General features: G+C 34.8%; 1 protein-coding gene across 1 annotated transcript in view; it reads left to right on the top strand.

Annotated features, from left to right (window-relative positions):
* Nucleotides 1-22,826, top strand: part of NKAIN3 (sodium/potassium transporting ATPase interacting 3) — a 386,537-nt gene that overhangs the window by 182,101 nt on the left and 181,610 nt on the right. Inside the window, exon 3 of the mRNA XM_044682615.1 lies at nucleotides 6,176-6,373. Coding sequence (XP_044538550.1) covers nucleotides 6,176-6,373 — 198 coding nt within the window. The remainder of the gene's footprint in view (nucleotides 1-6,175; nucleotides 6,374-22,826) is intronic.

Below are 22,826 nucleotides of genomic sequence, written 5' to 3'. Positions count from 1 at the left end.
TGTTGATATGGTCAATTATGTGGATGGTTTTCCTTATGTTGAACCAACCTTGCATTCCTGGTATAAATCCCACCTGATCGTGGTGAATGATTTTCTTAATTACTTGCTGGAGTCTCTTTGCTAGTATTCTATTTAAGATTTTTGCATCTATGTTCATTAGGGAGATTGGTTTATAGTTTTCTTTCTCTGTTTTTGATCCCCCTGGCTTTGGAATCAGTACCATATTTGTGTCATAAAAGGAATTTGGTAGGACTCCTTCTTTGCTTATCATATCAAATAATTTGTATAGTATTGGGATTAGTTGCTCTTTGAATGTCTGATAGAATTCACTTGTGAATCCATCAGGCCCTGGCAATTTTTTCTTAGGGAGTTCTTTGATGGCTTGTTCAATTTCTTTTTCTGATATGGGATTATTTAGGTATTCTATTTCTTCTGCTGTTAATCTAGGCAGTTTATATTTTTGTAAATATTCATCCATATCTCCTAAATTGTTATATTTATTGCCATATAATTGGGCAAAATAGTTTTTAATGATTGCCTTAATTTCCCCTTCATTAGAGGTGAGGTCTCCCTTTTCATCTTTGATACTATCAATTTGGATTTCTTCTTTCCTTTTTTTTATTAGATTGACCAGTACTTTGTCTATTTTATCTGTTTTTTCAAAGTACCAGCTTCTAGTCTTATTTATTAATTCAATAGTTCTTTTACTTTCGATTTTATTAATTTCTCCCTTGATTTTTAGTATTTCTAATTTAGTTTTCATCTGGGGATTTTTAATTTGCTCGCTTTCTAATTTTTTGAGTTGCACGTCCAATTCATTGATCTCTGCCCTCCTTAATTTGTTAATATATGCACTCAAGGATATAAATTTCCCCCTGAGTACTGCCTTGGCCGCATCCCACAGAGTTTGGTAGGATGTCTCATCATTGTCATTTTCTTCAATGAAATTGTTGATTGTTTCTATGATTCCTTCTTTGACAAATTGGTTTTGGAGAATCATATTATTTAATTTCCAATTAGTTTTTGATTTTCCTGTCTAGGTGCCCTTACTAATTATTATTTTTATTGCATTATGATCTGAGAAGGTTACATTTATTATTTCTGCTCTTTTGCATTTGTTTGCAATGATTCTATGCCCTATAACATGGTCAATCTTTGTGAATGTGCCATGTGCAGCTGAAAAGAAGGTGTATTCCTTTTTGTCCCTATTTATTTTTCTCCACATATCAATTAAATCTAATTTTTCTAAGACTTCATTCACCTCTCTTACCTCTTTCTTATTTATTTTTTGGTTTGATTTATCTAGATCTGAAAGAGGAATATTTAGATCTCCCACTATTATGGTTTTACTATCTATTTCCTTCTTGAGCTCTGCCAGTTTCTCCTTTATGAATTTGGCTGCTATGCCACTTGGTGCATACATATTGAGCATTTTTTCCTCATTGTTTATACTGCCTTTAATCAGGATGTAATGACCTTCCCTGTCTTTTTTAATCATATCTCTTTTTACTTTGGCTTTGTCAGAAATCATAATAGCCACTCCTGCCTTCTTTTTCTCATTTGACACCCAAAAGATTTTGCTCAAGCCCTGAACCTTAAACTTGTGTATGTCTACCCGTCTCATATGTGTTTCTTGTAGACAACATATGGTGGGATTTTGGTTTCTAATCCACTCTGCTATTTGCTTACGTTTTATGCGAGAGTTCATCCCATTCACATTCAGAGTTATAATCATCAGCTGTGCATTCGTTGACATTTTTGTATTCTCCCCTATTCCTACTCCTTCTTCTTAATCTATTTCCTTTTAAACCAGTGGTTTGCTATTAAGCTGGTATCCCTTATCCCCTCCCTTGATTAACTTCCCTTTCTACCCCCTTCCTTATTTTTCCCCCTCTTTTTGTTTTTAAAGGCCTTATGAATTCTCTCCCCCTTCTTCTCCCCTCCCTTTTTTGACCTCCCCACTCCCCTGCTCCCCTTGGTTTATCCCTTCTGACTTTCTCAGAAGGGTTAGATAAGAGTTTTATGTCCCAATGGATAGTATAGCTACTCTTCCCTCTCTGGGTTAATTACACTGAGAGTAAGGTTTGATTATTACCTCTTAATGCTCTCTTCCTCTCCTTCTTATAATAGTATTTGTCCCCTCTCCTTCCCATGCCCTCTTTGTATGTAATAGAATATCCTGTTTTTCTTATTCACTCAAGTTTCTCTTGGTGTCCCCTGCTATTCACCCCCTCTTTCCCATCCTCCATGTCATCTTAGATTATTTAGTGTTCCACCCTCACCCTGTGAATTATTCTTCTGATTACTATAATAGTGAATAGAGTTCACTACAGAGAATTATACATAACATTTCTCTATATAGGAATACAGATAATTAGATCTCACTGAGGCCCTTAAAAAGGCAAATTTAAAAATTATAAGTTTTCTTTTTTCCCCTCTGTATCTTATTTACCTTTTCATGTTTCTCTCGATTTTTTTGGTTGGATATCAAACTTTCCATTTAGCCCTGGTCTTTTCTGTGCAAATACCTGGAATTCTTCAATTTTGTTGAATGCCTATACTTTCCCCTGGAAATATATAATCAATTTTGATGGGTTGTTGATCCATGGTTGCAGGCCCAGCTCTCTTGCCTTTCTGAATATCATATTCCAAGCCTTGCGATCTTTTAGCGTGGAGGCTGCCAGGTCCTGTGTGATCCTGATTGGTGTTTCTTGATATTTGAATTGTTTCTTTCTGGCTTCTTGTAAGATTTTTTCTTTTGCTTGGAAACTCTTGAATTTGGCAATTATATTCCTGGGCGTTTTCTTATCTGGATCGAATGTCGCAGGTGTTCTATGGATCCTTTCAATGTCTATATTGCCCTCTTGTTGTAGGACTTCAGGGCAATTTTGCTGAATAATTTCTGTTAGTATGGAGTCCAGGTTTCTATTAATTTCTGTTTTTTCTGGAAGACCAATGATTCTCACGTTGTCTCTTCTAGACCGGTTTTCTTGGTCTGTCACTTTCTCATTGAGATATTTCATGTTTCCTTCTATTTTTTCAGTCTTTTGACTTTGTTTTATTTGTCCTTGTTGTCTTGATAGATCATTAGCTTCTAATTGCTCAATTCGAGCCTTTAGGGATTGGTTTTCGGCTATAGTCTTCTGGTATTCCTTTTCAATCTGGTCATTTCTGATGTTCAATTTGCTTATCAGTTCATTTGGTTTCTGAGCCTCACTTTCCAATTGCAAGATTCTACCTTTTAAACTGTTATTTTCTTGCCAGATCTCTTCCATTTTCCTCAAAATCTCAGTTTTGAACTCTTCCATAGCTTGTGAGGAGTTTTCCTTATTTGAGGAGGGTCCGGATGCTTGTTTGTTCTCCTCCTCTGTTTGCTCGGTTGTCTGGATTTTCTCTGTGTAAAAGTTGTCGAGTGTTAAAGACTTCTTTTTCTTGTTAATCTTTCTCTTCTGAACTTCCTGAGACTGGGTAGCCATCGTTAGCCCAGCAGCTTCTCAGGTTTATCCTCGTGCTCAGGGTCTGTCCACGGTCTTTTGGCTCCTGAGGTCTGAGTTCTGTTTTTTTCCAAGGTCAAGCCCCCTAGTGGACCCCCTTGCTTGATCCTCTGCAGGAGGTTTCTTTACAAGTCTCAGGGCACTGCTTCCACAGTCGTATATCCATCTGCACTGGTTCCCTACTCAGGGTTTCAGAGCCTTAGCTCGCGGCTGTGTCTGCCTCCACCCGCGCCTCCAACCTCGCCTGCGTTCTGTTCCCACGCTCTGTGCCCTGCTCCTGCGCTCAGAGTTCGTGTGCGTTCTTTAGCTTTTTGGGGTCCTAAATCTTGCTGCTCTCAGGAACAGGCCCCAGAGCTGCCAATGACTCAATGGGTGCCCCAAACTTGCTCTATTTCTTTTTAGCTGGCTTCGGTGCTATAGGTGGTGTGTGTGGAGGGGGTGGGGGTGGGGTGATTGCTCAGCCCGCGATTTAGTGAGAGCTGTTTCACCCCTGTATAGCATGGAAATGCCCCGATTCCACGTACCTTCCACACTGTGCCCTGTTGTGTCACTTACCTTTGTTCAGTTTCAATTCAGTAAAAATTTATTAAGTGCCTGCTATATACTAGGCATTGCTGTAGGCAGTGGGGTTGCAAATAAGAGAAAGAAAAACAGTTCCTGCCCTCAAAGAATTTATAGTCTAATGGGGGAACTATATATAAAGGGAAAATTGGTTGGAGATAGGAGGGAAGGACTCTAGAGTGCACTTGGAGCAGAATCATCTTGTACCATGAAGTTCAGACTAAGCAAAACTGCAGACAGTAAATAGAGTGATCTGGGAAGTCTCCCCTCCTTAAAGGAAAAAGCTTTGGGTGGAGGAGTGTACCACCCTCTGGTCCACCAATCAGAAGGAAGAGAAGTTTGAGGGACTTGGAAGGTACTGAGTATACAAAGGATGATGAGATTTGCCAACTTTAGTTTCCTCATCTATAAAATGAGGATATCAATATCACCTACTTCCCAAGGATCATTGTGAAGATTGAATAAGATAAAGTGCTTTGCAAACCTTAAAGTATTATAGAACTGCTTCTGTTTTTCTTATTATTACCATTAAGATCTCTTGAAGTAGTCAAATTCAATGACCTAACCAAGATTTGAGAAAGATTTAGCTGCAAGGGGCCACTGGTAGAGAAATAAGCACAAAAGTTGTGTGAATACATTCCAAAAGGCAACAGTGAGTATCAGCAAAATAAGACTTTGCTTCACATAACTTCTCTTCCCAAGACCAAATTCTTGTTAGTTTTGCCCATTCTTTCTCCTGATGTATCAATATCACTGCAACATGGAAGCTTGCTACCATAGTTTTAAAGATAAAGGTCCAAGTCACATAAGGTTGAGAAAACAAATAAGCATGGGTAATGTCGCCATGTTGATTGACTAGGAAATTATTTCTCTCCTACTATTACAGCAACAGAAGAGCCACTGAAACATTTTTAACAGCCTGTGGGCAATCATTTTTTTTCTGTGACCCTCAAGAAGACACACCTAGATCACACACAGCAAAGCAACCAATAATTCCTCTCTTGCCACTTCAGTGGCTCAAGTCAACTGGTTCCTTTGTTTAAGAGTTATAATGGTTAAAGAAATTTATTGTGGAAAAGAACATAGTCCTCTCTACAATACCTGGCTAAATGTCTTCAGCTGCCTCAAGAATTTCTCATTTGACATGATTTATTAAACCATAACAATCTGAAACATCTTGCTTTGGGCATGCTACAGTTCATCAATGTTCCTTTTAATTGTGGTGCCCTAAATTGGGTATACTATAACTACTACCTTATTATAAAGTATAGCTGGATTATTACTTCTCTTTATCTAGACATTAGGATTCTGTTAAATGCAGTAATATGCAACCTTTAGGTGCCTTTTAGCTAATTCTAATTCAAATCCATGTTCAAAAATGGAAAAATTGCTATCATTGGAAATAGTCACAAAATATGATGCAAATTTTGAAACTCCAAGAAACTATGTTTTAAAAATACTTAAGCGATGGGACTATCATGTATCATTTTAATTGCATACTATAATAATGGGAAGAAGGCTGAACTTTTAATCAGAAGACTGGGATTCAAACCAACTTCTGACACTTGCTGGTGGTTTTGTTATAGGCTTATAATTTAAATTCTCAAAAACTAAATCTCCTTTTCTATAAAATGGGGATAATAAAATTAGTCCTTCCTTCTTCAAAGAATTGTTGTAAGACATGTGCTTTGTGAATCTTTAGCTACTTTGCTCATGTGCATTATTATTTGCATGTATCATATTAGTATGCTATTTTAAATATTGACCTCAGTATCTAAGATGCACTATTTGTATGCACTTTGTTTCACAAAAATACATAAAAAACAGTATCCAGAATAAAACCGGGGTGGGGGGAATTTGGTCTTTGAATTCCTGATACGTGACCCTGATATTTTATTTATTGCTTCTCTCTTGATTAGGTTTGATGATAACTATAGTTCAATGGCTTAAACATAGAATGAATAGATTTTTGTTTCTTGCTAATATCTCATATCCAAACTGATCATTTCATTTTTCCCCCTGCTGTTTTTAATTAAATACTGAAATTGCATTTCTTTCTCCAAACTGGATTTGAGGTAGTAATATAACAGAATCTTCCCCCTCTCCCTTCACTACCACAGGACACCGACCTAATGACATTTAACATCTCAGTGCACCGGTCTTGGTGGCGGGAACATGGACCAGGCTGTGTACGGAGAGTGCTACCACCTTCAGCTCATGAGATGATGGATGACTACACTTATGTGTCCGTGACGGGCTGTGTTATCGACTTTCAATACCTGGAGGTCATTCACAGTGCCATCCAAATACTGCTCTCTGTAAGTGTTCTTTTTCTGTGGTTGTTCTCTTCTGTTTAGACATTCTGTTCCTCATCCTCTCCCTCATTTAGGTATGCCACAGATGAAAATATGGAGGGCATCTTGTTTTTCATGTCTAGGGAAATAGAAGCAATTATGATATATATCGTATACTTACTGATAGATTATATAATTTTCTTTGAATCCTTGGGCATCCAGATATTTTGCTTTAGGTGCCAGTGGTGGTCATTACTAACTAAACACTATTTTATGTAATGGTATTCTTGCTCTTCCAAAAGACACATATTGTCCATTAGCAGCTTCAGACTATTCCACTAATGGATTCTTCACTTGTGCTCCAGAGAAGGAAAAGGGCTGGAAACCCTTAGCCTCCTGGATCTATTGATGGGACTGATTTCATTTGGCAGAAAATATTTGCTTAATTCAATAAGCATCACCTTGCAAAGACTTACAGAACTACCTTTTAGTATCTCTAGTGCTTTTTTCTTTCCTTTTTTCTTTTGTTTTTTTTAAGGCATTAATTATGGTAATATATAAAAATTTTAGGTTGGAAAGTTTATTCAACAAACTAAGAGAGAAATAAATATTTTATAAAGCAAAATGGTTAATGGATTGCATTATGCCTTTGCAGAGTCAGGTTCAATTTCTGACTACTCTGTTTTTCCTGAACTGCCCCATGTGAATGAAGTCTCATATTTAGGGCCCAAAATTCATTCAAGAAATTCCACATATTTTAGTGTGAGCTGTCATCATGATCAATAAGAACAATGACCTAGAGGCTATTATGTCTATCTGTCCCGAAACCATTCTGACCATGCTTTTCAGGCAAATCAGCTTATTTGAATATCCACAAAAACCTTTGACTACGAAAATTAAGACAACTTTCAAAACCAAACAATGACATTCCTATAAAAGCATCCCTCAAGTCCCTATCACCACCCTCCTTACTTCTACCTCCACCAATATCTGTACAATTATCACATTACTTATCTGATGGTTAACCTAAATAAGATTTCATTTCAATCCATTAAATATTGGAAAGACAGACTTGATATCACTTAACTACTGATACTATTGAATTTTAATGCTAATTTATAGGCCTACATTTATCTGGTAACATCTTTTTATTCAATTTTAATTTCAGAAAACTAAGTTAAAGAAAAATTAAAAATCATATTAATCATCATAAAAATTTTTTAAACATATACACTACTGGACTAACTATAAAATTATCATAAAATTATAAAAATGCAATAAAGGTATATATAAAAAGACTACTTTTAAAACTTTTTCTTTGGCTTTTTTAAAAAACCTTAACTTCCATCTTAGAATTAATACTATGTACTGGTCCCAAGGCAGAAGAGGGATAAGGGCTAGGCAATGGGGCTTAAGTGACTTGCCCAGGTTTGCACAGCTAGGAAGTGTGTAAGGTCATGTTTGAACCCAGGACCTCCTGTCCCTAGGCCTGGATCTCAATCCACTGAGCAACCTAGCTGCCCCCAACTTTGACTTTTTAAAATTTATTTAAACAACAAACAAAGGAATCTCCTATTCACCAGGATGTAGACTTAAGAAAAACATATACATAGTGACACAATAATTATCTAAATGCAAGTTTCTCACTAAATAATTAAGCTAGGCCAAATAAAGTTGTCTAAAAACACGAAAAACTAATTATTTTGTAAAATTGGATCATAAGCTCATTTCCAAGATGTGGTAAAACTTGTCAAAAAACAATTTTTCTTATTAAGTAATCAAAGTATATAGAATAATTAAAGAAATTCCAAGCAATCATTTAGTAGAAAAGAGTGGGGGGACTGTTAAACATGCACACACAAAAACAAATAATTTTTTAAAATGGTGCTTTGAGCTTGGCAATACAGCTTTGAGGAGGTCTTTATTTCCTTTAATGAGGTCATAAAATTCAGAGCATGAATACTTTAACTTGTGCCATATGTGAAGTTCTACTTTCAAAATGTCAACATTTAATCTTGTGTGCATCATAGGAATGAAAGAAAAATAACTAGTGGTTTCCAATTTGCCATCAATAACACTTCAATGACTCCAACAAAATTAAATCACTTTATATATGAACCCATATTTAATGCTACACAACTATATAATTATTCTCATATAGCCTCTGGACTGCTCATCCAAATCTCACTCATGGCGTGGGTACTCTGGGATTATGGCTGCCCCAAGAATTCTGTTTGCCTACCCTCCCAAGTATACCTCACAAGTCCCCATTGATTAATTTTCCTTCTGTAGTGAGAGGACATATTTAGTTCAAAATAATGTATCATGGGAACAGTAGCTATAATATATTGCCCCAATAAACCTGGCCATATTCTTCCACAAACATACATAATGTTACATGTGAACGTGAGTATACAGGAACACTAGTAGAAAGACACAAAAATGGGGAACACTTGTGTCTAAGGCAATTCTTATTTCTAGCACTTTAAGGACCCAACATATTTTTCTCTTTACATTCTCACAGCATTCTCTTTGGGTGCAAAATATCTGCTGGACAGGTTATTTGCTTTCAACAACATTTTTTTAATCACACAAGTTCAGCATAAAGCTAGTAATTGATCTTGCCACCAACCAGAACCATAAATGGAATCTTTCCAGTAGCAAATATCATACTACACTTGGAACAAGCAACATAAATTTTAAAAATATAAAAATAAATTTAAAAAAACAGCAAAAGTGCTTGTCTATCCTACCTAAAATTAGTCAAAATAGTTTCTGGAACTGTATCAGTATGTGGAGAAATAACCTAAGAGAACTGATAAATGATAGAGAAATAGGAGAAACTAGAGACAGCTTTAGTTAAGAAAAAAAAAGTTTCTTGAAGATATTTCTTGGAAACAAAATCCTGATAATTTGCTGCTGTTGAAACAACCTATAGAATATTGTAATTCAACTTTTAGTCTGGGGGGAAAAGTGACTCATGTACTTTTTGAAATGAGAGCCAGAAAAACTGACAGAGTGAGTTTTATTATTAGAGGTAACTTAAATAGAGCATTTGAAATTTTAAAACATTTTTTTTTAGAAAAATAAATCAATATGGAAGCCAGTGGGAACATAGATTTCTCAGGAATTAAATTATAAAAAGATATAAACTAGAAGGAAGGTTTTTATTTTTTCTTTTTAAGAAACATTTTAAACTCTTAATTTCCATCTTAGAATAAATACTCTGTATTGGTTCCAAGGCAGAAGAGTGGTAAAGGCTAGGCAACAGAGGTTAAGTGACATGCGTGGGTCACACAGCTAGAAAGAGTATGAGGAAAGATCTGAACCTAGAAGCTCTGTCTCTAGGCCTGGCTCTCAATCCACTTTTCTATTTCTTTTAAAGTACCTAGAAAAATAATTAAGAAGAGAAAAAAGGTAAGAAAGAACCACAAGGGACTGGATGTGAAGATGCTTGACTCGTATTTAAAAATATAAAGATTATATTCTACCTGTTAGGAATATCTATCACTCATTCCTTCTCTCTATTCATTATGCTTTCCTTTGGTATGCTTTTAGTAGGGTGTATGATCGTGTCAGAATGTATTACTTTGAAATTTAGTGGATATATTTGTGAAGCAAAGGCATATTTTACCTTAAAAAAGTCATTCCAATGTATCTAGCAACTTTTAAGAGTAAAAACATTTATAGAGTAATTTGTAGTGGGTTCTAATAGTTCTTTCTAGAATGACTGTTATTAAATGCATTTTTCTAGTATCTAGCATAAATGGAATGTTCCCTTTTTTGGTATTTATAGTAAATCATCATGCCAGTTTGTGGAATAATAGGAAGGTAACCAGCTGTTTTATAACGGAACAAAATTTATTGGTACAAAAAATTATTTCCACAAACTAACTCCAATTCAAATGACTGGCAAGGTGAAAGTGTTTATTTGATAAGAAACTGAAGGAAAAATATGCCCTAAGGGAGAAATACTAAATAAAAGTGGGGGTGTTACTGTGTAAAATCCTTGCCTTTAAATTTTTTCATCTTCTTTTAACATATAGTTATGCTCATATATAATTCTGACTGTAGTGTTCTGCCTTTAGGATATAAGTAGCTGCTTTCTGATTTCACTGGTAGAAACATATCTATAGACCCTTTTCCATTATTCCATGGTTAATCATTTAATCAACAGTCATTTATAAAGTGCTTACTATGTGCCAGGCAATGCATTAGCTGCCAGCATTAGAAAGACAAAAATGAGGCAGTCCTTGATCTCAAGGTGTTTACATTCTATTGGGGAGATAATATGTACAAATATGAGGATGTATAAAGTATATGCAACATAATTAGAAAGTACATCATAAACTCTTTTTTGTTATTAATATTTTATTTTTACACAGTTACATATAAAAACAATTTTTCCCATTTTTATGAGTTCCAAGTTTTCTTTCTTCCCTCTCTCCCTTCACTTCTGCCTGAGACAGTGAACAATCTGATATAGATTATCTATCTATCTATCTATCTATCTATCTATCTATCTATCTATCTATNTGATATAGATTATCTATCTATCTATCTATCTATCTATCTATCTATCTATCTATCTATCTATCTATCTATCATAGACTCTTAAAGATGGAAGGGACCTTAGAGGTGATGCAATGAAAACTCTTACCTCTGAAGGAAGCAATTCTATATCATCAGTGACATGTGATCATTTGGCCTTAGCTTGAAGGCTTCTAGAGACAGAGAAATACTTTGTTTCACTAGGGACCCTGCTCTATTTTTTGACAACTTTAGTGCCTAGGTGGTTCTTCCTTATATTGAGCCAGGACCCCCCTCCCTGTAGTTTATAAAAAGGTGTAACTTCTGAACTCTGGATCAGGTAAGTCTATTTCCTCCCAAAAGACTGACTTTCACTATTTGAAGACAGGTAATATCTCTTCAAATAAGCATGACTCCTGGCAGTAGTATATACTTCATTGCCCTCATCCCCAGCATTCCTTGTTTGTATAGTTCTAGGGGAATTTGCATGGCACACTTTTTAAAGTGTGAATTGCATTGTTAATACTTTCTTAAGTCTAGAAAATCAATAAAAGCAAAAATCAAACCCTGATTTTTAGTGTTTGCAAATTTCTGAGGTATAAATGTACTCACTGAAAATGTAATAGCCTCTTGAGCCAGCTGATTGAGCTGGGTCTAGAATAACCCAATTCCTTTTCTCTACTTTAGATACAAGATTGAGTTTACTTGGGTAGATGGTTCCTAGGTGTTGACCACTACCCAGCTGCTCCTTTGACTAGAACTCTAAACCAATATCAAACTCTGAGTTAAAACCATCAACTCAGCCTCCTTAGATAAAGCAGCAAAATTACCTGTTCATTTGTACCCTGCCCTTCTCTTCTCATTCTTCTTAACCATCACTCCTAGTGATACCATTCTTCCCTAATCATCGTATAGCACTATTATAGCTATTTATATTTGCTGACACAAAATGTTCAAGAAATAACATGCCACATGAAGTAATGCAAGAGTTTCTAAGAATGCTGCTCACATCCAAGCTACCTGGCAATCCTTGTAAGAATCCCTGAACAATCAACATTATTTAAATACAGCATTGTCTAGCTCATTCATTCTGACCATTGCTATAAATACAAAGAATCGAGTTTGCCCAAAGGAGTGGAGAAGTTACATGGGTATCCTAATTGCTTCTTTAGGAGATTTGTTCATGAGAGAAAATATTTGTTCCATTCCAATCCTATTATTTCCCCATACTACTTGTGTGACTTTGGCCAAGTCATTTAACATCTCTGGACCTAATTTTCTCATATGTAAAATTAGGGGGTTGGACTAAGACTTCCTCCAGTTCTAGAGAGTATGTTCTTTTGTTAGTATTAGATCTGGAAGGCACCTTTCTTTCAGAGCACTTAGTTCAATATCTACCCTCTCACTCCATAATTCCTGGGTGATAGTCAACAGATGGAACTTAGAAAGCAGCTTTATCTTATTCCATTTCATAGTTGCTAGTCCCTTCCACTCCCAGATTACTTTCCTTCTACTCTGTTTATATCTTTTATGTTCCTAGTTTTTTACATGTTGACTCTCTCACCCTAATACAAATATTAATAATATGGAAATAGGTCTTGATCAATGACATATGTAAAACCCAGTGGAATTGCTCATCAGCTGCAGGGCGGGAGGGGAGGGAAAGAACATGAATCGTGTAACCATGGAAAAATATTCTAAATCCATTAAATAAAAATTTTCAAAGTCAAAAAAAAAAAAAAAAAGAAGAAGAAGAATGTAAGCCCTTTCAGGGTTGGGACTGTTTTTTTTCCTCCCTAGTCTTTCCTCCCTTGTCTCTCCCTAGTGCTTAACAATACCTGGAAAGTAGTAAATATTCAATAAATATTCATTTATTGACTCTAAAATGAACACTGCAAATGTAGAGAGAAAAATGGTAGTAAAAAACCATGACTCAAAATATTTGAGAGAGGAGTAAAGAGTAAAATGTGTTTCTCTTAAAAGACTTTATTTCAAGAATAGAAATTAACAATGAGTATTACTATAATAAGGAGGGCGGTTGTTAATGTCTATATGTAAATAATGTTATTGAGTAACAAAATTCACCTTGCTTATTGCCTCTATTTGTTATAATATCTTGGTCCACCACACAATGGATCTAATCTTTCTTCCTTGTTACTATCTCTTTTATTGCTAAATATATTTCAACACTTCAAATTCTTTTAATCCACAGTGCATGATTTAATTAGGAGGTCTGCTGCCTTGAAAACTCACAGCCTAGCAGAGTAAATGTTCTGGACATTGGTCAAGATCCTCAACTCTTGACATGTCAGCCCATCATCATTAGCATTCCTGTTTGATTCAAGGGTCTCTGTCCCTTTTAAGTACAATACCTGAACTATCTCCTTTGTGGGATTATTGAAGTTGTCAAATTAGATAACTCATCAAAAATCCTTTGAAGTCATAGAAATATTATGTATAGAGTTATTAATAAAACATGCAATGGCAAGTGAATAAAAGATTAGATTTTCTGTGAAAATCATAGTAAACTAACTATATTTTAATACATCTTTTTTACTGTTTTGAAAAATAAAGTGGAATATATCTATACTGCCCATAATTTTTTTGCTTTGTTTATAAAAATGCCTAATTTCCTATATAATAGATATGATACTCACATGTACAATCTCCCCATCCCCTAGATTACTACCCAGGCTTAGCAGTAGCTTAATGAATCTGGGAATCTTATCATCTCACACCCCAAGACTGACTAACGTGACAAAAGGGCAAAGTGACAAATGTTGGAGGGGATGTGGAAAAATGGGGACACTAATGCATTGTTTGTGGAGCTGTGAACTGATCTGACTATTTTGGAAAGCAGTTTAGAATTAGACCTTAGTGAGTTATGAAACTATGTATACCCTTAGACCCAACAATATTATTACTGCTAGGTCTATTTCCCAAGGAGATCAGGGAAAGAATCCAAATGTTCCAAAATATTTATAGCATTGGTGACAAAAAATTAGAAACTGAGGGAATGCCCCTCATTTGGGGAATGGCTAAACAAATTGTGGTATAGTATTGTGATGGGATACTACTGCATAATAAGAAACAATAAACAAACTGATTTAAAAAAAACAAAACCTGGAAAGAACTATACAAGATAATGAACAGTGAAATAAGTAGAACCAGAAGTGTTACCTCCAGAAGGTGAACAGAAAGATAAAACATGAAAGACTTATTTTATATGAACATGTTGACCTCCCTGACAGTATCTTATGTGATGCAGGGAGGGTGGGGAATAGTTGGAACATTTGTGGATGGGACCTGTCATGTAGATATGAAGAAAAGCAAGCTAAACATGTAGGAGATCTGTGAATTCATTTGTTTAGTATTTGGAAATGCTTGTTTTGTTTGGATTTGTGAACATTTGGAATGATAATAAATCTGGGGAGCTGTGACTATATCCAGTCTCCATAGAGTAAATCCGTGGCATAATATATAAGCTAAATAAAAGTTTTTCTCTAGTCTTACTTATAGAAATATCTTAAGCTCATATAATCGTACTTACCCCTTAGTGGACCAATTTGTCTTGGTCTGACAAATTCAGATTGGTGAAGTGTTTTCTAAAGGAAGGACAATAGTAAAGGATGAAGCATCAGTCTGATAGAGAAAAATAGAATTGATTAACTTTGATCAAATACTTCTGTCAGCTAATCATAGAATATACTGTCTTGTGACTTCCCAAATTTATTCATCAGTTAATATTGTAGAATACAGTTATTGAGATTTCTGTTTTATCCCACTATTAGATTGTAAGCTTTTTGAGAGCATTCACTGTGTCTGTTATAAACTTCATATTTGCCTCTCCACTTAATATCGCGCTCTGCACAGAGCCAAGTTAAAAAAGACAGAAGGGAATTAAGAAAAACTCATTCTTATTAGTCTTTTTGATGCAATGCCAAGTTCTAAATTGCTGAATTACATAATAAGCAAGAAATTTTTTCTCCTTCAAATTTGCAGTATCAGATGCTTGGGGTATAGTGGGCTAAAGTGTTGGGCATGGAGTCCTGAATACCAATCAGGCCTTTACTAGCTGTGTAACCCCAAGCAAGTCACAACCTCTCACAGTCTCAATTTGCTCATCTATAAAATGAGAATAATAATGACTTCTACTGCACAGGGTTATTATAAAGATTAAATGTCCAGATCTTTGCTTAAAACAGTATATAAATGACAGTTATTGTCATTATTATTATTAGTCAACAAAAGCAATGTATCACAGAGAAACTTAGGTGGCACAATAGATAGAGGGCAGGATTTGGATTAAAGAAGACCTGAGGTGAACCAGAGTCTAAATCTGCTATAGATACTCCTTAGCTGGGAAATAATAGGTAAACTACTTACCTTCTCTGTTAGCACTTTGAAAATCTTAAAATGCTACCAATTATTATCATTATAAATTCAAATATTCATTGCATTGAATATTAGATTAATAAAAATTTATAGGAAAAAAACAGACTTATGGAACTGAGAGAAACATCAAGCTAAATGGTAAGTTGAAAAGCTAGTTTTTCAACGGATCTTTACAACTCCTTTCCACATTGTAACATCCTCACTATCAAGAAATTTTTCCTTATTTCTAATGAGCAGTGAGTCATTCATCTTTACTTCTTAAATTCCTGGCATGGAAAAAACTGGGCAATCTCTAGATCTGGATATTGGGTATCATATCTTTCTCTGTCCTTGGAAATCCAGCTGTCTGACATATTTATCATTGTGCTCTGTCCTTCATACCAGATACATTCAATTGAAAGACAATTTAAAACTAAATAGAGCAAGGGTGAAATGCAACATTAGACTGCAATATATCCTGTGGGTTCTTTATTCTCAAAAGGCTTCTTGCATATCTGTTCCATCTGGTTGGAGTAACTTATACGAAGACAGAAGCAGATAACATTATTATTGCTAATTTAATAGTATGGATTCACATGGTACCGGGATGTCAAATCAAAAGATAAATGAATTTTAAGCTCCAGAAATTAGTCCCAGTTGTTATCACAAACAACTTAAAATATATAGTTAAACTTTCTCTTATTAAATTTGATTCTTTTTTTTTTGTTGTTTCCTTGATTTAACCTTTGGAACTGAAAAGAAAAGCTCCAGTGTCTTAATGAAGGCTAATGTTTTTATAACGAAGCATGTGTGTTCCCTTTAATATTGATCTATAATCTTAGTTTACAATTTAATTTTAATCTACAAATTTAATCTACAGTTGTATGGTTTCATTTTTGGTCTGAACCTTTAATTTCCTCTATGTAGGGAGTTTTGACTACAGAAATATCCTCTACTTAATCAGACCTACAAAGGTTCTGCTACTTATACTCTGAGAGTTGCCTGTGACACTACAAAATTCAATTACTTGCTCATTTTAACACAAACAGCATGCATCAGTCATTTCTTGAACCTAAGGCTCCAAGGCTAGTTTTCCATGCACTTATACTTCATTTCCTCTCATATTTATGTCAGTCTGAAGATATTTAAAAGTTAAAAAGAAGTAAGAACCAGAAATTTACTAGTGATTAAGATCCCAAATGTTTAATTTTAGCCTTAACCAAAACTATCAAACACCATTTTCCCCACCAAAAAGTGAAGATTTTACCCCCTTTAAATCCAGCCAAATAACTTGGGCTATATTGTTCCTTAGTTTTGTCTTCTTCCTGTTGTGTCAGATACTAGATGACTGATAAGTTTATATAGCAAAGCAGTTCCTCTCCCCCAATAATAACTTTACAAATTGGATAAATAACTAGAGTAACGCTCAGCTCTCTTCTTCCCCCTTACCTTAGCTATCTCAGGTTCTAGTTTCTTCATGGGTCAATATCTTCTCCAAATAACAGTTCATTAATTGTCACCAATGTGATTACTTTTACTGGTGTTCCAAAAGATACACTTACTTCATCTATGAAAATTGTTCCCCTAGGGTCCCATTGTCGTGACTGGTGATTGCCTCACCTGGACCACTATCACTAGTCCAGTTCCACCTATAATTTCACTTTATTCTAGCCGTCTTCTTGTCTGCTATCTTGTGACAATTACATGTCTTTTGCCCCTCCCCAAATAAATTCCAGGTCTAGAGTTTTTTAGATTAATCAATAAATCAATGTTTATTTAAGTATCTACTATGTGCTAAGCACTGTTCTAAGTGTAAGTGATACAAAAAGACATCTAAGACAATGCCTGCCCTCAAGAAGCATATAATCTAATGGGAGAAGCAAGATGTAGACAAATATATACAAAGCAAATTACATACATATAAATATATACAGAATGATTGAGACTTTAAAAAACCCAGGGTGTCAATAGTCAGAGTACAGAGGAGAGAGCATTCCTAGCCTGAGAGACAGAAAATTCCTGGAGCCCAGAGATGGAGAATTTTACTTGTGGAACAACAGAAGGTCAGTGTCCCTGGACACAAAAATATATGTTAGGGAGAAAAGTGTAATAAGACTGGAAAGGTAGAGGGTAGGGCTAGGTTATAAAAGGCTTTGAATGCCAGAGTATTTTGTATATCATCCTGGAGGAAACAGAGAACTACTGAAGTTTATTGAGTAGGGAGGAATGACATGATTTTAACCTCCACTTTGAGAAAAATCATTTTTGTGGCTTATTTGAAGATGGATTAAAGTAAGGGGAGAGTTGAGGCAGGTAGACCCACCAGCAGGCTATTGCAATAATTCAGGCATAAAGTGATGAGGGCCTGCACCAGAGTCAGAGGAGAGAAGGGGCATACTGGAGAGGCATTGCAAAGGTAAAATTGAATTGGCAGTCCTTTACAACAAATTGGATATGATCTCTACTATATTTCTATAGTGTTGAACATACTCTGTAAGGTGCTCATTCAATTATATGTTGAAATCCATGCAATAGATATTGTTAATCCTCTTGGTCTTTTCTGCATGAATAGACATTCCTTTGAGTGACCACAGATCTCTTTCAGGAGGCTCTATGATGCCTTAGTGCTTCATGTCAGCTGCCAACAGGAGAATCTGCAAAACCATACCATTCACAGGAAATGCTCTCTTAATCCAAACTATGCACTAAATCCCCGTCGTGGTGTTGAATACTTTTACTGAGTATATATCTTTAATGAAAACCCAGCACTTAGGACAGCACTAGCAAATGGTAGGGATTTAAATGTTTATTGACCGACTGACCAATCTCTCCGTTTTATTCCTTGATAGTTGGGTCTGTCACACGTTCTGTGGAATCTTGAACAATTGTGATGTATAGAGGGGTGACACCTAGTTATATGAATACATAAGGTAGATTTTCATTTCATAAGCAACAAACAATAATAATATTTGGATCTCATACTCACTACATCATTCTCTTAACTGTGATATAATGAAGATGTGGACCATTATTAAATATTGCTTGCAAAAGCCTGCTTATTCTTTACTAATACTCTCATAAAAGATGCTCTTGATTTGTGTATAGATGGCTTTCATCACTTTGTACAAATGGAAAACCAGGCTATAAGCCAGTAGTTATTGCTCTTCTTTTGTTCAGCTTTCTTAGTATTAATAATGTCTTGAAATTTTTCTACATTTTTGATAACTTTTTCATACACTTTTTTAAAATTTCATTAATAGTGTTACCTCTAACACAGTTCTTCTCTACATACAGTTGATCTACTTGACTTCTTTTCCATCTCTTTGTCTCTTTAGTGTCATTTCTACTAGAAAGTAAAAATAATGTTCAATCCCTCCCCTTCCTGATTCTTGGGAAGGTGGAAGGTATTTTATGATTAATCCAGAGAACCTGAAAATCTGAAGGTCTTTTAAAACTACTCTGACCTGTGTGTCAGAGAATGGGTTCTCAGCCCTATATTCTTACTCAGCCCAGGGTTTGGGGGAGAATGGAATGACAGAATCATTAGAGGCTTGATAGGCCTGGACCAAAGTGCCCTTTAGGGATTGAGGGCCCAGGCCCATAGTTCTTTGCCTTTTTTGTCCCCAGAGGTAGGACATTAGCTTCTATGTAAATACCAAAAAAATTCTAATTAAAGATGTCTATTTTTGCAAGGAAAAAAAGGATAATGCAGATAATGAGCACCTCAGGGATTGATATTACAGTCCAAATATGGTGATTTCATTTTCCTTAAAGGATAACACAGCTTTTAGAAAAGGTATTTCTAAACCTTCTCTATTTGTAGTCCTTTCTTTTTATCTCAGAGTCCCCTTGGAATAACTTTGGTTAATTGAATATCTTCCCAAGTATTCTTTAAAATTTTTTTCATTTTCCTTACATTGCTTCTCTCTGGATTTTAGATGATATTGTCCATAATTGTTTATTATTATTCTTTGTAAGATTTTCAGATGAGTTCATGTGCTAGCTTTGTGTTGGTTTTGCCAACCATCTGTCTCCATTTGGCAAGCTAGTGAAATGCTTGCTAACAATTGACTTTTGGGGTTCTTTTTCCTATTTGTTATGGCAATTAATTTATATCATTAAATTTCTAGATGAAATTATTACATTTGGTATTGATTTAATTTTTGTTGCCCATTACAATTTAAAAAAAAAAACTAGAAAACATTTCTTGCATAAACCTTGAATTCACTCTTCTACAATTAAACATGGACTCAACAGGAAGAGTTCCACCTACAGAGATTGAGGGTAGAGGTTGCACATATCACCTCTGAAAGCATAGGAAGGGTTACACAGGTAGACAATACATGTGCCTGAGAACATTTGTAGATGACCTGTTCACATATCTAAAGTCCCACTGATCCACACCAGGTATTATGTTGTATTATAATATATATATATATATATACATATATATATATATATATTATAGCAGATATCCTCTGCTTCCTATCATGAATCATTTAAATACCAACATTCCTTCAACTATACACATATTCAAGCTCAAATAATAATCTGTTCAATAACCAGTAGTGATTAGTAAGGTTCCCCACTGTAGGGAAGACTTAAACAAACCTATGCATAACACTTCATTCAACCTCAGCCATTCACTAGGGAATGCCATCGCCAATAAGCTTCTCCCCTGCATGGAGGAGTATAACTTTTTCAACCTCTAACTCTGCCTCAGTTAGGACACTTGAAACCATATCCTCCATTGATAGGAGGTACTGTGATTAGTAAGTCTATGCCCTCTTTGAAAGATTATAGTTTTATTTAGTCAGCCTTCTCAGTCAATGGCTATGATACTTTCTTACTCTCAGCCAGGCAATACTAGATGGTAACAGGATTCAAGCTAAGACTAGGTTTTAGTCACTGATACTTTATAGAACTCTTCTCTTTTCTCTCTTTTTTTTAATGTTTTCACTAATTTTCTTTATTCTCTACTTGGAAATTCTCAATAAGACTATCAGCAAAGTCATAATCAGAAATATATTTAACCAGAAAACTACAAATCCCATCAGCCTATCTTTTCCTGGACTACCTAGTCCAACATAGTGGATTATTTCCTCATTTGTATGCTATATAATCTAATCAGAACAGAACTCACATAAAAACTCTTAGCACATAACAAATACCTCAATTTAACTCTTTGAACAAGGAAAACCCGTCTAGTCAACTCTTATATAGCAACCAGTCTAGTCAATTCTTATACAGCAAAGCAGCAGCAGTACCTTTTTCTTTTCTCTCTCGCCAGAGTGGGGCAGAAAAGAGTAATGCACATTTCTGGGAAGCTTCATCACTTTTAAGCTTTAGGTAATCAGTAGCTTAAAGTGAATTCTTCTTTCAGTCCATCAGAAATTACCAGACAACGAAGCCTTCTTGTCATCTGATTTATCTTGTGGCTGGTTGTTTCAAATAGCTTCAACAAACCACTTTCTAAACCCTTTGCTGTTTTGTCCTCCTATCAGGTCCTTCCACCATTAGCCTCAACCTCTTCTATATCCTCTACCACTTAAACTTTCATTGGCTTAAAGTTTTTTAGTTCTAAGTGACTCAATTACAAATTTCCCACAAGAAATCAATATTGCTTTCTTAATCATACAGTCATTTCTGAATGTTTTTGGTTTTATACTCTTTTGTAAAATCACCATTAAATGCAAATGAACTAAGGGATCATAATGTCCTATAGCTCTTATGTAAGTTCTCAACATGACTCTATATCCTATTTATTATATGTGATGTCTTTGTAATCATATTTATTTTTAACTTTTAACAAATAAAAACTCTTGTTCTCTGCTTCATTAAACCATCAAAGTGTTGAATATAAATGAGAGCTCATCCTACATCATTCACAAAGTGAACGTTTGTATTTATGCCATGGTGAATTTTCTGTCTGAAATATATCATCTCTATGTGGAAAAACTCTAAAATATTCAATCCAATTCCAACCTCTTTCCAGAGATACAGTCTCATATTTCTAGCTGCTTAACTGTTTAAAAGTTGAATTGACATACTCAACACATTTGGTAGCCCATCTTCCCCAATTTGTTCTCTGGAAATCATGATACTTTATCTTTTAGCAACTTAAGTTATAAAGAACAATATGTGCATTATATAGATGTAAGTGAATCTATCACTAAGATTTGTACCCTGACAGTGCTACAATCTAATCACATTCTTTCATTGTATGGATACCAACTTAATTTATTAAATCTTTTGAGATTATTTTTCTGTCTTTTCTATGAAAATTACTTCTAGCCTACCCAGAAGATTATTTTCCTTTTGTTACGATAACACTTCTTTCCCTAGAAGCAAACTTTTGGATTTTGGACTATCCACTTAGCTATTTTCAGCTTTGACAGGAATTTAGTAGTACTTTTCAATAATAGGACTTAGTCATCTAAGCTTCGGATACCCATTATCAGACCTGAGGGGGAAACTTCATGATAAGCCTAAATAAATAAAATGTTCCTCAAAAATTATTACCACCCTGCTGTTTCAAGTAATATTGTAAATGTAGATTATTGAGTGCAAAAGTGAAATGTGACTTTGGGTAGACCCAAATATAATTTCATCAGAGAATTATGAAATATAATGGGAAAATATATTCTAGGCAAAAGAAATTGATATTAGAAAATCAAATAAATATATTAAGTATTAATCAAAAAATACCAAAACTGTAAGATTATAGGGAGATTAAAAGCAAGAAAACTAATTGCATTTTACAAATGTTTAGAATGATTTCATGAGATTCATGTGTTTTCAAGCATTTTATCTTCAGTTGTAGGTAGAAATAATTCTAGTTTTGGCTTAGACGACTATGCATCTGCCCATAATGCATTCAGAATTCTTTCATTTCCCTTCATTAAAACTCAGAGACACCATTGTATACATTTTTGTTCACCTAATTCATGATTTCACTTTTATATTTAAGTTATTTACATATTTTGAATTTATCTTGGTATAGGGTGTGAGATATTGATCCAAACCTGATTTTTCCAATACTTTTTTCCAATTTTCCCAGCAGTTTTTGTCAAATAATGAGTTCATGTCCCAAAAGCTGGGATCTTTGGGTTTATCAAACACTAGCTGGCTGAGGTCATTAAATCCTAGTCTATTCCATTGATCCACTCTTCTGTCTCTTAGCCAGTACCAAAACCATTATTTTGATGACCACTGCTTTATAGTACAGTTTAAGATCTGGTATTGGTAGGCCCCCATCCTTCACATTTTTTTCATCATTTCCCTTCATATCCTTGATCTTTGTTCTTTCAGATGAAATTTGGTATAATTTTTTCTAATTCTATAAAAAAAAATTTTGGTAGTTTGATATGGCACTGAATAAGTAGGTTAATTTGGGTAGGATTGTCATTTTTATTATATTAGCTCATCCTACCCATGAGCAATTACTGCTTTTCCAATTATTTAGATCTAGTTTTAATTGTGTGAAAGTGTTTTGTAGTTGTGTTCATATAATTCCTGTGTTTGTCTTGGCAGATAGGTTCCTAAATATTTTATATTGTCAAGAATGATTTTA

The sequence above is a fragment of the Gracilinanus agilis genome, chromosome 1, assembly GCF_016433145.1.
Source record: "Gracilinanus agilis isolate LMUSP501 chromosome 1, AgileGrace, whole genome shotgun sequence".
Classification (NCBI taxonomy): domain Eukaryota; kingdom Metazoa; phylum Chordata; class Mammalia; order Didelphimorphia; family Didelphidae; genus Gracilinanus; species Gracilinanus agilis.
The sequence above is the reverse complement of the archived record's forward strand: the minus strand, read 5'-3'. Positions and strand labels throughout refer to the sequence as shown.